Consider the following 14,384-nt stretch of genomic DNA (forward strand, 5'->3'; position numbering starts at 1 on the left):
GAGCTGGGTAGAGGAGGTACTCAAGGAAAAGGCTTTATATCTAATTGGATTTAGAACAACCTAGTACAGTTTGTTTTGTTTTTTTTTTTAATTAAAGATTCTCCCTTGTGTAATCCTAGGAAGGACTTCTCTGAATCTTGTGCTTTGAGACCAAAGTCCACCAACCGAAAGGAAGCCTTTTCTGTAGGAAGTCATTCTTTTATTCTAGTAATTATGGAGTGACCCTGTGTAGAAATACTAATGTTTTGCCTGATGGAATGATCTAAAAATTCCTTCTGTAGTTTAGCATGAAAACTTTTTCTCTGCAGGAAATACTACTTAAGTTTGGTGGAGGAAGAAGGTCAATATGGGATTCGAAGTACTGTGTCTTTTTCCTTAGCAGTTTCTGGTGTGGTGTGGGTGTGGTGTGGATTTTCTGTTTGCTTTTTAGCTTAATTCGTTCACGTTTTCCATGCAGCTAGCACTGAAAAGTTAGTCACTTACATAGTTGCTAAATAATACTTGTTTGGAGGAAGGGTCCTCATATCTGTTTGTTTTTTGGAGGAATTAACAGCACCTTGTTTGGAGTGAATTTCAGGCTAAACTGGGAAAATAATTGGCTTGCTCTTCATACTTAAATTCGGAAAAAAATGTTCTGTAAGGATTCATTTTAATTTTGAGATGAAGTTCAAATACTGCAACATGAATTTAAAAAGATATTTAATTATGCTGGGATTTAGCATCCCCAAATCTTGGGGTCTGGCTTACACTTGACAAGAAATTATTGGGAATCTTTACAGTAACTTCAATATGTCACTTAAATTTAATCCTGTATGTTGCACTTTACTTCACACTAATCTGAAACAACTTTTTTGTCTTCTTTCTTTACAGTGGCACCGAAGTACTTCATCTGGCTGTGTTGCATTGCAGAAAACTCTGTGTATATGCTGTTTCAGGTGAGTTTAAAGATACAAACCTTCTAGCTATTTCAAGTTATTCTGAAGTTGGTTTAAGCTGAATATTAAACTCAATAGTAGAGGATTTGCTGGTCACTCCTGAATAGCTTTAGTGGTGTTTTCACTCAAGCTTGTGTTTGAAGAGGAACATTATTAATTAGGTCAAAATATCTCCTCATGATTAAAGGAGATCTGTTAATCTGCTCTGTGCCTGAAGCATTGTGATTTATGGTATGCAGGCTGCAGTACAGAGTCTTGCTCTGCTCTTTGTAATGCTCTAGATGCCTGTTGGAGAAAGATGGTCTTGATCTTGCTTATGGAAGTGATGGCTCTAATCTTTGAGCAATTCAGTTGCAGTTTACTAGCTAACTAGTCTTACAGTGTGTAGTGTCAGCACATGAAAGCTGTAAGTCTTTATATCTAAGTGTACATATCCAAATGTTTGAGTGCAAAAGTACCTGTAAATAACAGTTTCTTATTATAATTTTAGAAACAGGTGTTCAGCATGCAAATGAACAAATGGTTGTTTAAGTACAGCCTCTTTAAAAACAAAGCAGTTCTTATAATTACTTCTGAGAGCAAAAATCCAGTTAATTTCTTAGAAAGCCAAAAGATTGGAAACATATCCCAAGAGAAGATAGGAAGTTAATAGTGGTAAGAAGGTGAAATTACTACTATGGCTTTTCTTAAATCCTCTTTCTTCTCACTATCTTTGTCTGGAAATTCTAAATGATAGACTTGAACTGTATGTGGAAAGGAAGGTCATAAAATACCTATTCTGTGCCTTGAATTATCTCTAATGTTCACCCAAAGCACAGCTTTACAAGGTCTGTTAACGGTACCCTCATCTTCAGAATTCAGTAGACTTAACTATACAGTTTTCACCTTCATGCAGTGACAGCTGTGGCTGCTTTCACTCTAAGTGCATAGTTTTCTTACAGGAGCAGCTTGCCTGTTAATTGAGAGCCTGGTAGGTTACAAATGCACATTCTTTCCAGTTCTAATTGACTTCTAGTTGTCTTACCTGGGGATGCCTATATAATTGATCTTTGAGGGGTGATGCTTATCCTTCTCTAATGTTGCTTATGTCCTGTTGCCTACCAATGTAATTTTTACTGGAACAGCTTAATTTTAAATAGTTTCATTAAGAGCATACAACAAATAAATCCATCTAGAATTTGTTCCAATTTTAGTGTGCCATTTGGTCTATATCGTTTAAGCATTTCAGTCATAATGAAAGTAAAGTTTTACAATCCTTTAATTATAATACATTATATATAATAATATATATAAAAATAACAATTATTAACTAAGTCATAAGCACCCCTACTATAATGATAACCTTCTAACATTTGAACAGATACTTTTGAACAAGCTTGTTCCAAAATTCAAGATCACTACCTCTTTCTGCTTCAAGGGCAAATCACTGTTTTTGTAAAGTAGGATTTTACCTGCTTTATACATGTTGCCATACATTTGTTATTCATAGTAAAACAAATTCACCATGTTGTTTCTCTTCACGGACATTTGAGAGCATCTTTTAAGATTTGTTAGAGTATAGCCTGGATATTGCATTACAGACCATAGGCACAGAATGACTACCTTGTAACTTGTTTTTCTTCTGGTATTGCTACTTACCTGCCAGAGTTCTTTCTCTGTGTTTATTCCAATCCTCTCGCTAATCAGGCCTGCTTTAATGGTAATATCTGAAAATCTATATTGATTTTTAGTTGGAGCAGTTGCCTAAAAAGGTTATCCTAGGCTACAAATCTTTCTCAGAACTCGAAGATTGGTGTTGAAATGATCTTTATATACTTGAGAGTTGTGAGGGGATCTAGCATAGAACCAATTCAGTCAAGCAATTGGTGACTCTTTTTCCTATTAAGGTCACTTTTTTTAAACTTATTGCACTAGCTAATATGACTTCTAGAGTGTAATTCTACATGATGAAGAATTTTGAGTACTCTTCATGGGAGAGCTGAAGAAAGACTTTTGTTTATCAAAAGATGATCCTTAACTTCAGTCTCTTTCAAAAGACTTTGGATTTCTTAGTTCCCTGAAGGGATCAGGAACTTAAAGTTCTTGAAGGTGCTTTTGAGACAATATGACATTTCAGAAGAAATTATATCTATTACTGTATATATGTATCTCTTATCCTTGTGTTCTTAATGACTGCATTGAGTTTCAGAGCAAGTAAAGGCAAGTGATAAATGCACCCTAAAGTAGCTTTTCAGAATGTAACTTGGGACTGGCTACAGCTTAATTTGAGAGACAGACTATTACAGCTGAAACTATCTGCTGGATGTAGCACATCCACTGAATAACTAGAGAATCATAAAATTTCCCCTTTTCATGAGTAGGCTTTTTTGATCTGAGAGTGGTGTGTGTGGGTGTGGGTTTTTTGTTTGTTTTTTAATTTGAGGTGTGCTTGACCTGAGGAAAACTATATTTAAGTAATAAAATCTGTCTCTTGTGAAGTTTTTATACAACATTTAGTACAGTGGGACATTATTTCTGGTTCTGGCCTTCAGGTGCTTTTGTAGCTTGGTGCCTCTTTGGGAATCAGCAATGTCAACTATCGGATCTCAAAGTCATTAGGAGTAAGCTATGGCTTTCCAGGTCATTCTGTAAATTGATACTCCGTTACTTTTTTTCATATTGCATGATTTGGAGGGGTGTGTGTGTACATATACATATATATGTGTCTGTACACATGCATATATATCCCCCTCTTTTTTGTAGGAACTCTGGGAAATGTGGAACATGGGAACCAGTATCAGATTAAACGGATGTATGAGCACAATCTTCAGCGAACTGCTTGTAATATGACTTATGGACCATTTGGTGGTGTAAAAGGTAAGCTCCTTCCTGTGTAGTCTTTGTCATTAGTTGTTTAACTGAAAAGTTGTGTGTTAACTTCAATTTTGAAGAGCTATGTGATGCTGTTTTCTAGAGGAGACCATCTTTCTAAACAATGGTCTCTATCTCATGCATATAAAAAACACTGAAGTTAAAATGAGACAAAGGATATTAAATGCAGGATAGTTCTTTTCCTCACAGCTGTATCTTTTGAGAACAGGATATGGGTTTACAAGGATATATCATTGATTGAGAGGAAAAAAAAAATTATGAAAACCCTTGATCTTCCCTTGTAAAATATTTTAATAACAAAATGATTGTGTTCTTTTATGCTTTATTTTGTTTTGCTTTTCTGCAATGTGCTTATCGTGGACAAAGAAAAGTCAACATCTTCCTTCCCTGAATCTAAAATATTGAGTGTTCTTAAAAATACACAATGCAGGCTTTTTAAAAAAATAATATTTTTTTTATTGGAAAACATAACAATGGAAAGTAATATTTATGGTGTGTTTGTAGTTTTAAAAAAGCTTAATAAATTTCAGTCTCTGAACTTCTGTGACACAACTGTGGGTGCCTTCTTTGTGTTCCAATCTGGAAGCATTTAAGTTTGTTCTACATGACAGCACTTTCTCTTCAAAAGTCAAGTTTTGCCAGCAGTGTTGGGGGATGGTAGTCATCTGCACAAATGATGTCCCTAAGCTGTTGGCGGAGTAATACCACTTGCTGAGGCAGAAAAATATTCTGAGTCAATATGGCAAAGAAAGTGTGTATGCTGACAGTCCGTTAGTTCTGTGACTGTAATAGTCTCTCAGTAATAATCCTACAGTGCCTAACCATAACCTTGGGCTTGTACCTGGGCTTGAATTCAGCAGACCAAAATTCGGACAGATTGAGGAGACTGCCACTTACTCATTTTGCACATCTGCCTTGGAAAAATGGTCAACTCTTAAGTTCCATGAGTGAGAAGGTGAATAGTGCTATCATGAGTATCTTGAGGGGCAATTGTGTGAGGCATGGGCACATTTCTGCTAACAGCAAAAAGAGGATACTGACTTGCCTAGGAAGTGCACTATTTAATTTTCTCACTTCTGATATGCTACAGTGGAATTGCAGAAATAAATGTATTGAGGGATCCTGAGCTAAGAATAATTAGTGTGTCTGGAATGGAAAAACAAGGGATCTTTACATATATACCACCATGCAGTTCTGCAGAATAAACTGTCTGGATCTTCCTGTGTGAGGTGTGTTCTTCTACCATGGAGATCCTGGGCAGTGGTCTGACCAGCTCAGTGTTGATGACAGACCTCTATATGCCTATGAGAAGCTGTGGAGGAAGCTGCTATGTTGCACAGTGAAGAAAATATCTTCGCAAGTTAGGAAGATGGAGGGTGAACTTTACTTCAAAACCTACTCGGTCAGCCAAACACTTTTCAACACCTTGGATAGTTAAAATGAAGGCCAGTCCTTGGCAAACAAAGCTGCAAGGACAGGGAAAGCAACTGGTAAGTCCTGCAAATTTTTCTGGTTTTCTAGCAGCATTTCTGTCCCAGCATGTCAACCTTTATCCCTTTTCCTTTCTTCTTTCCTATGCTCCAGTTTGTGCTAGTTTCTAATGCTGTGGAAAAAGAGTGGCCTCAGGTGTTGTTTTGGGGTGGAAGAATATCAGGAAACAGGGCAGAGATTTGTGTTATGTAATAAATAATCGCTGTTTCTGTTAAAAAAAGAAAAGAAGTAGTTTTCTGTTTAAAACTTATGTTTGAGAAAACTACAGTGAAAGTTCTCCATTCAGGTGTCCCCTCATGGGCTACTAAGGCAGGCATTGAAGAATGGGAGTAATAGGCAAAGTGGACATGGGAGAAATAGCCACAGAGTGGACCAGAAGTGTTCTACCAAGTGCTGTTAACTTTAGTGAACAGATGCCTGTCCTGGTCTGGTCTCCTGTGCCATCTGTCTGTATCACTGGCAGATGTTCTGTGCTGCAATTGAGAGCCAACAACAGGTTATAAATAAATATATATTTTTTGACTGCCTTCCACCAACCTTTCTGGAATTCTTGCCAGGCATCTGTTAAGTCTTCCTCACTTCCAGTAGGGGTTAATTCATGATAGTGGCAGTGCTAGAAGTGTGCAGCAGCAAGCTTGCTTTCCCAGTAGTCTGACCTACACCAGTCGACACCACTCTCTGGAAAAGGTAGACTAACAAAAAACCATAGTGAGGCTTTTTTGTATATATTTCCTTTTCTGTTTTGCTGTGACTAATGTGTCCTCCTTATTGCAGTACTCAAGCATCCTTGGAAAAAAATGAGGAGGTGAAAGAGGCACTTCAGAGGTCATGTTTGCAGAGCTACTGAAGCAGACACAGAAGAGTGGCGGTTGAACAGAAGGAATACAAGGAAAACATGCTGTGGGAGTGTCAGAAGGAGGGGGGTGAATGTAAATCCCCCAGGAACATGATCTTTCATCTGTGGAAGCAAAGAATGTTGCAGGAGTTGTCAAACCACTTGATCTATGAAGTTGCTCTGTCTTGGTCAGATTTCTCTTACTGAAGATGAAGCGCTTTATTTTATTTTATTTTAATTTTTATTCCCCTCCCCCCGTTTTCTCTCTTAAAAAGCCCTTAATCCTATACCTCCAATGGTAGTGGAAACTCATCCTACCCAACCATACCATTTGAAACTGCTAAAAGAAAAAAAAAATGGAGTTGAATTCATGTGCACTGGTCTGTACTAGTGTCCTGTGACATACTTTGAGGTTCTTTTTGTCCTTTCTTGGGACTAACAGTTCTTTGGGTTCTTGTTAATGCTCTGGTTTTGTTTGTTTATTCATTTTCCTCTTGTTTACTAATCCCATACAGTTGGCTGTCAGTTTCATGGAAACTGAAGGAAATAATCAATTCACTACTGTTTGTTCTCACCTCAAATAAAATATTCTACTTTGGGCATTGTTTTCTATTGTGATCATTTAAAATTTGATTTCTGTCCATGTGCAGTTGCAGTCTAGTGCTGTCTAGTGGGCTGCTACTGTTGTGGTCTTAACTGGAATGCAGTGTGGTCTTAGTCTCACAATCCTGTAAGGGTGCATAGTGGATTCTGAAAATCTTGTGGAACCAGTGCATAATTTACATTTGCTATCCCACAGCTAGCAAACCTTTTCTGACCTATGGGGTAGATGGCTGTATTTTTCAAATGAATAAGCAGATGAAAATGTTTCCTACTTTGTTTGAATAAGTATGGCTGAACAGCAGAGAAGGCAGCTCAGGCTTCTCTCTTCTTGGCAGCTACCACCTGTTTCTAGAGCATGCTCTTGGGGAAAAGCTGGAGCATACTCAGTATTCCTCAAGAAGCTTCCTGTATACAAGATGTGGTGGGTAGGACTGTCTGAGAGAGGTGCACAGAGCTGGAACAGAAAAGTCTGAGGCTGGATGACTGCTGTGGAACTGTTCTACAATTTCCATAACTGGGCATCAAGGTATGGAAAGGTACTTAGCTTCAGTCCAGTTTTCAGTTTCAGAACTTCGTTTCTGAATTGCTGGAAATCCTGCAGTCCCCTTTAGATCTTTACAAAGGCCGAAGAGGCAGAGAAGTTTGTTCAGACCATGCTTTTAGTTCTCTTGATACTTTTTTTAAAATGCTTCTTAATCTTTAAAAGTTTGGTTTAGATTGTATTGGAATGGAGTCTACCTCTCCAATTTACAAAGCGTCTTACTGTCTTTAGGAGGCTCACATTTAAGGAGAAACTGCTGGCAATTCTTCCTTTAAATGTTGGTTGACCTATAGTCCTGTCAGAGCTTTTAAGAAGTTAAGCAGCATAGCTATTAAAATCAAATGCTCTACTACTGCTTTTATGGTTCAGTTTGCTTATGAAACCTCACTGGGTCTCCTTCAGCTATTTATAGTTAAACATGTGCTCACATAAACCTCTCTCCATGCCTATAGTCCCCCTTCTTCATGTGCTGCTTGATTAGGCAGGAGTATTTTTCACAGCTTCTCTTCATGTACTAGCTGGGGAAGAATGTCTCTGCAGTTGTTTGAAATGTGCACGCATTTAGAATCGAACGTCATTAGGAGATATGCAGATAGGTCCTGCAGTCCCATCTGGAACTTCACCATAGTTAAGATCCTGCAACTCACTACTTACATGTACCTACTGGTGAAACAGGGTATCTGCAGGATCCAGTAAGAGGTCTTTCCTAGTGCACCCTGAGTTATGCTGATGTCACTGTTTCTTGGACTGGATGTAAAAACAGGATGCATTCACATTGTAATATGCTTTCTTGTTTCTTATGAAACAGCAGACCTATTATGGTCTTCTATTTTCTATATAGTTTTAACTATGGGCTCAGTTTGACTGCTCCGGGTAGTTCCACACTGCACAAACAGTAAGTGTATATGCAATTTTTGAGGGCTTGGGTCAAATCTGTCAATATTTGTATAGATAATTTCATTGAAGTCAAGCTATTCATGAAGTGCTATTCTTCATGTGTTGTGGTACTGTAATAATATAAATATTCATATCTAGGCCAGAGTATGTCCTATATTATTTCTTTAATAAAATAACTGAAGTCTTGTAATTCACGATCTGCTTACAAATTTAAGTTAAATTATGCCTTATATCTTAAGACATTCAAAATGTTTCTCTAGTAACTTAGTCATCTATTCCATAATATTAAAAATGCATAACAGATATCTTGATTGGCAGATGTGAACTAAAATAAGTCTGTTTCAGTAGTGCAATCTCTCTGTCCCATGTCCCCCCCACCCCGGAAGAAGACTGTGTGGAACATGAGCTTCCTATTTAAAAGATTAGTCTTTTAGATCTTTGGCTGAGTAAATTGAGGGAGCAAGCTTCCTCATGAAATGCTTCTGGAGGACTTGTTTTTTTTTCGCTTGATAGGTAGTGATGGTGCTGTTTCCTCAAGCTCCTTGTCTGATAAGTGTAGTGGTGGTGGTGTGCAGAAACTGCTAGTCACAAGGTTCTTACTTTAAATCACAAAGTCAGCGTTCTTGGTTTTTATGCTACAGCACTACAGCTTCTGCAGGAATGTGCTGCTACTGTTACATTCTATAGCAAGTTTACCTGCTTTCTTTACGTGATAGTTTCTGTATGGTTTTCAGGTATCTCAGAAGCACAAATTATTGCTCCTTAAATTGACAATAATATTGCAGGCTTACACCATGTGAAGTCTAGAGTCTTTTCTCTGTTTAATCAGGTAGGAAAAGATGCTGCTTGTCAAAGGCACTAGCTAAGAAAAGCCAGTCTGTATGATGTGCTTTAGACATTAAGAAAACAACAATGCATTCAGTGCTTAGAAAAGAATCATTAGGTTCTCAGTCAACTTAAACTGGAAGGTTTTGTTCTTCTGTCCTTGCTAATTTGTTGCAATCTACTCTCCCACTTGTTATGTTATAATTTGGTCTGTTGATCTGCTTAGGTGATGTGATGGAGATGTAAAAGCTCTTGAGTACAGCTCTTGTTTTTCTACTGGTTCTTTTAGTCTCCTATATGTATTAAAAGAAGTGGCATTATAGATCTTTCTGCTGAAGCTCTCCAGAATTTTGAGGTAAATAAAATCCTACTCAGTCATTTAAAAGCAACCCCATTCTTGCTAGCATTCAAAGGTAACAAAACTTAATGCTGTGAACAACTTTTACATATATAAAAATTGGCATAGATTATTGTCTCGTAACAGGAGCAGATGAAGACAATAACAAATGCATTTATTGCATCTGATAATACAAGGCCTAAATCTAAACTAGAAAAGCTATTAAAGGCTGTAGAATAAAAAACTGCTGAAGAGTGAGAAAACAGAATTGTCCAGCTGACTTGCAGATGATAGAATAACGATGTGTATTTGTCACTGAAATAGTGCTGTGTGGAATGTGGTTGAGTCACCGCTAGATGGTCCTCTCATTACATATATTAGTCAGTAGGCTGCATTTTTAAAGTTCTCAAACTGGAACTGATTCTACAGGTGCATTTACTGCAAGACTTAATGAGGTGTAGAAAATGCAGAAACACTTGCTGAAAGTCTGTATAGTAAAACGTATTATATTGATTAAAATAAAATGTTTTCTGTGGGTTACATGGTTTTGGCAAAAAGGCAAAATGAATTTGACTTCCACTTTCTGCAAAACTGTTAAGGGGCCATGGATGTGAGAAAGAGACAGGAAAGCCCATATATGTTTACCATGTTTAGCTAGACTTCTAAACAAAGCTAGTAAGATTAGAAAAGGGCTAAAAATATAAATGGAAAAAAACTACAAAGGCTAAAACAAAAACCAAGCACAACGTAGGCATAGTTAAAAGTTATGAATTAGAATTTTAAAAACTCTAGCAAAGAGAAGGCTTTTAATATAGAACTTGGTGCTTGTTTGCTGCTTTAATTTTACATTTGTTCTTTGCTGAACTGCTCAAATGAAAACATGAAACTATGAACTGATACAGAATAATAACTAATCATTTTATGTTAAAGAAATTTGTATTTTAGCTCAAACTTTCAAAAATTGAGTTTAGATCCTTAAGTATTATTGTAAATTACAAACTTCTTTTAGTTTCATTGCTCTTGTTACATAGACTATCTGTGTATATCAATTTCCCCTATTTCTGAACTTTTCTTCAAGAATTCAGAGCCATAAACTGAGTTTCTGCTACGATGCCATGATTCTACCATCTGGGTCTTTTTAGGAAGGAATGATTCATGATAAAATCATGAAAGTTAGTAGTGCTGAATGCTGGTTTTTGATCAAGTGAACTCTTAACCTAGCCACAAGATGTCACAGCCCTTAAGTGATGAATAGATTGTACAGTCTTCATTTCTTACTTGAAATGTAAAACTGTAATTTGAAGACCTTCAGGTAACTCTACTGTAAGCTTTGTTTTTTTCTTTTTATTTAATTATTTCAAGAAAACTGAAGTGGAAAAGCCGCATACACTTTTATGATTTGTATTGCAACCTTATCTACGGTGAGGACTCCACTGTACAAAAGTTCTATTTTATATAACCTATTTAGTCACATAATATAATGTGACCCTACATAAAATTATCATGACATCCTGCAATTATGCCACTACAAATTGCTGTGTTAACAGTTCAACTTTCATTGTATGAAATGATGTTTGCTGATGGCTTAAAACATCTTGGAAAGTGGTTTCTGTATTCACATCTGTAGTGAGTCATTCTGGGTCCTTATAAGATAAAAAGTCAAGTTATCTGGTAAGATTATGTTGAAGAACCTGATCAGTTTGTAATAGTAGGAGTATAGTTTGTGTAGTTTATATTTTTCTTTGGAAGAGAAATGCAAAAGTCATTGAGCCTCCTCAGCATGTACAAAATCTTTGGTCACTAAAATGCAAAGCTATCAAATATCTGAGTTGACAGTTTCCCTAACATGAGCAAGGATGTGCTTATGCTTTTGTGGTTGCTGTGTGGCGTAGCTGTACTCATACTAGTTTTGAAGCAGGGTGTTTTCTAGAAGCAGTATGAGACTTCCTAATTTAGAGCCCATATACTGGACAGCAGGCCTCCAATGTGTCTTCTGTGAAGTGCCAAGATTTTTAAGGACAAGTAAATAAGTTTAAAATGTTGTATTTAGCTGGCAAACCCCAAGTGTTGGAACTTCATTTGGCTGATTGGAAGTCTTTAGATGTTTCACCTGAAAGCATAGAAATATTCATGCTAAAAGGATGGAAAAATTCATGTGTTTGTGCCAGAAGGTTCTGATAACCATCTCAGTTTTGCAACTCTTGGAAAAGAATGGAATGGAATGAAGCAAGTGAATTGGATCTGGTACAGTTTTAGTTTAGGAATTCTTTTTCTTTCTTATTCTTCTTTATGTAGCAGTGTATCTTCACTTAGGTACTTAATGAAGGCAAAAGTCTGATATTCATCTAGAGAGAGTTCTTATTAACCAATATTTTACATGTTGTTTAATCTTAATTAGATTGAAAACAATATTGAAAGACAGTAAGAGGAAATTATTTTCTACTGATGATTAGATTTTACTAAGTGTATAGTGATGGATTTTTATAACATGATTGATATCATTTTGAGAATGTTTTTGTTTTATTCTTCTCCTTAGATTTTTGTTTACAGTTCTACCAAAATCATGTGGTTTGTGTTCTCTATGGTAAAATTTGTATTTCTTAGTTGTAGTTCTTTTGATTAAATTAATGCTGAAATGAAGCTATTCTAGCTGTGCAGAAACTTTGGTAAATCAATTTACAAGTGTTGACTTTAATTATATATAATGATAGCAGTGAACTATCCTCCTGGAGTAACACTAAAGTTTTTCCAGAGGGACAATCAGTTAGATAATTTTAAATTGTTAGGAATGTGGTGATTTTGCATATTGATATAACAGTTACGGGAAACTGGCATTAAGCAAAACTCATTTTTAACTCGGGGCAAGAAATAAATTCATATTACTTTTTTATAATTAGTTGTTATAGACTTTCTCTAATGTGATACTTAGATAACCACCACTATGGGTGTCTTAACAGTGTGTCTGCAATATCTGGAAACAAACTCTGTACTGTGCCTTGACTCTCTGTCTTGTTCTCAGTGAGGGCATTTAGACATAACAGTAGGAATTTGTTGCTCTGCCCTTGGAGATATCTGAGATGAGTTATGTTGTGACTTGGCAAATCACACTTACACCTACACTTCCAGTTGCTGTTGGAGGGCTTACAATTCAACTAGCTTATAAACATTCACCTAAGTTCCTCCACATCTTGAGAAAGAGTCAGGACACTACTTGTACCTTGCTCTTTTTGAAAAGAGAGATTTACTGATTGTGGAGCCTGCTTCCTTCTACTTATAAAATGGTGGTATTATGCTCTTATGCAGTTAAAGAATTAGGATGCCTTTACTACTCTTTTGAAAAAGTGTGCAGATCAGGCTGCCATTTCGTTCTTTGCTGTATGTTCCTTGGGTCAGAGGTGTGACTTATTCGTAAGAAAAATGTATGCAGTAGATTTCTGCTGAGATTACATAAAGAATGGAGAAGTGCTTTAAAAAACAAAAAAAGAAAAAAAAAACCCAAAGCACCCAAACCCAATTACTTAAAGTTTATACAGGCTTATAAATTATCACATGAAATTCATGTGATCAGTTATGTGTTAGACTGAATGGTAGCCAGGATAGTAGTTAATATATGAACAAACATAAGCATATAAGGAGTGAATACTAAAATTCCATGCTTTGGAGACAGATGCATGAAGTGTAGGATTCCTGAGCTACTATCTGAAGTGCTCATGAAAGGTGTGAATGATCATATGGTGTAATAGGAAGATGACATTTCCTGGGTGAGAGTTGAGTTATATGATTGTTCTCTGGGGGATAAATGGTGTGTTGAGCTGCGTATATGAACATCGCCAACACTTTGAGATTTCTTTTTCAAATTATGCTTTTAAAAGATGGATGTTGCCTTCCACTCAGGAACTGAAGAAACAGCGTATTGATAGCTCACCAGTGGGACACACAAACTATTGGGTTACTCTTCAGTAAAATAGAATGCTAATTTGATCTGGCAGCAGAGAAAGAAAGCATGGTTTAATAATCTGGCTTTCTTTATTAGTTGCTGGGTTATTTTAAAATGATGTTCATTCATGCATAATACCTCCTTTATTTTCATTTGAAAAGTATTGTTACCATTTTGTGTGATTTCACAAAATATATTTGTGTTGCTTAATGGAGTTAAATGATCAGTGAATTCATAGTGGTTTGATATAGCCTCTTCAAATGAGTTCATAAATGATTTAGAATCGGATCTTCCTTAGTCATGTACAGGGTTTAGATTATTTTTTTTAATTGGAAACCTTAATACTGGAAATTGGCTTCCAGATTGGTCAGATTTGTTTGAAGATATTCCATGAATACGGTACAAATAAAAGGAAGTAATAAAACAATAGCAAAGGGAAGGAAAAAAATAAAATACAATTTGGACATGAAAAAGTTACAAGCAAAAAAATAAGCTGTGAAAATACCTTGAACCTATCTCTTTCTCAACAAATGGCCTTGAATTCATTTTACTTTTATTATAGCAGTGGCCTTGGGGCAAAGTATGTTTGGGTGTTACAACAAAGAGGGTGCTATAAGGAGGAATTTTTTTAATAAAAAAATACAACATATGTGTAAACCATGCAACCTTGTAACAGGAAACTTTATAAGAAGGGCAGACTGTGCTTAACTTTTCCACAATTCTGCAAGAATGAGTTTTATTAGGTGTTAGTCAGAAAAAAAATTATCAGCTGAGTTTTATGCTGCAAGGTTAAATGATTCTTATGACTATGTTTAAATACAGCAGCAATATAAATTCAAACTTTGATTTATTGGCTAGTTCTCTTAAGGAGCAGAGTGTTTTACTATTACCTTTCTGTTAAAATGCTTCTGGATAAAGAAAGATTATTTGAAAGGCTTATTCTTTGTGAGTTTTGTTCAAGAAATAAATCTACCAATCACTACTTTTTAAATGCTTTTTCTCACATAACACAACTTTGGAAGCCTATTAGTATGTTTTCAAATAATGGTTTTAGAACCTCTTCTCTAAATTGAATGTAAGAAAGGAAAAATAATCGAGGGAAAAGCTCTCTG

General features: G+C 36.1%; 1 protein-coding gene across 4 annotated transcripts in view; it reads left to right on the forward strand.

Annotated features, from left to right (window-relative positions):
• Positions 1-14,384, forward strand: part of BBS9 (Bardet-Biedl syndrome 9) — a 319,236-nt gene that overhangs the window by 3,856 nt on the left and 300,996 nt on the right. For all 4 annotated transcript variants that reach the window (XR_010387693.1, XM_026100770.2, XM_064506543.1 and 1 more), the window contains exons 4-5: positions 871-935; positions 3,678-3,791. Coding sequence is in view for 3 of the 4 variants with exons in the window: in XM_026100770.2 (XP_025956555.2) it covers positions 871-935; positions 3,678-3,791 (179 nt within the window). In the remaining variant the exon portion in view is untranslated. The remainder of the gene's footprint in view (positions 1-870; positions 936-3,677; positions 3,792-14,384) is intronic.

The sequence above is a fragment of the Dromaius novaehollandiae genome, chromosome 2, assembly GCF_036370855.1.
Source record: "Dromaius novaehollandiae isolate bDroNov1 chromosome 2, bDroNov1.hap1, whole genome shotgun sequence".
NCBI lineage: Eukaryota > Metazoa > Chordata > Aves > Casuariiformes > Dromaiidae > Dromaius > Dromaius novaehollandiae.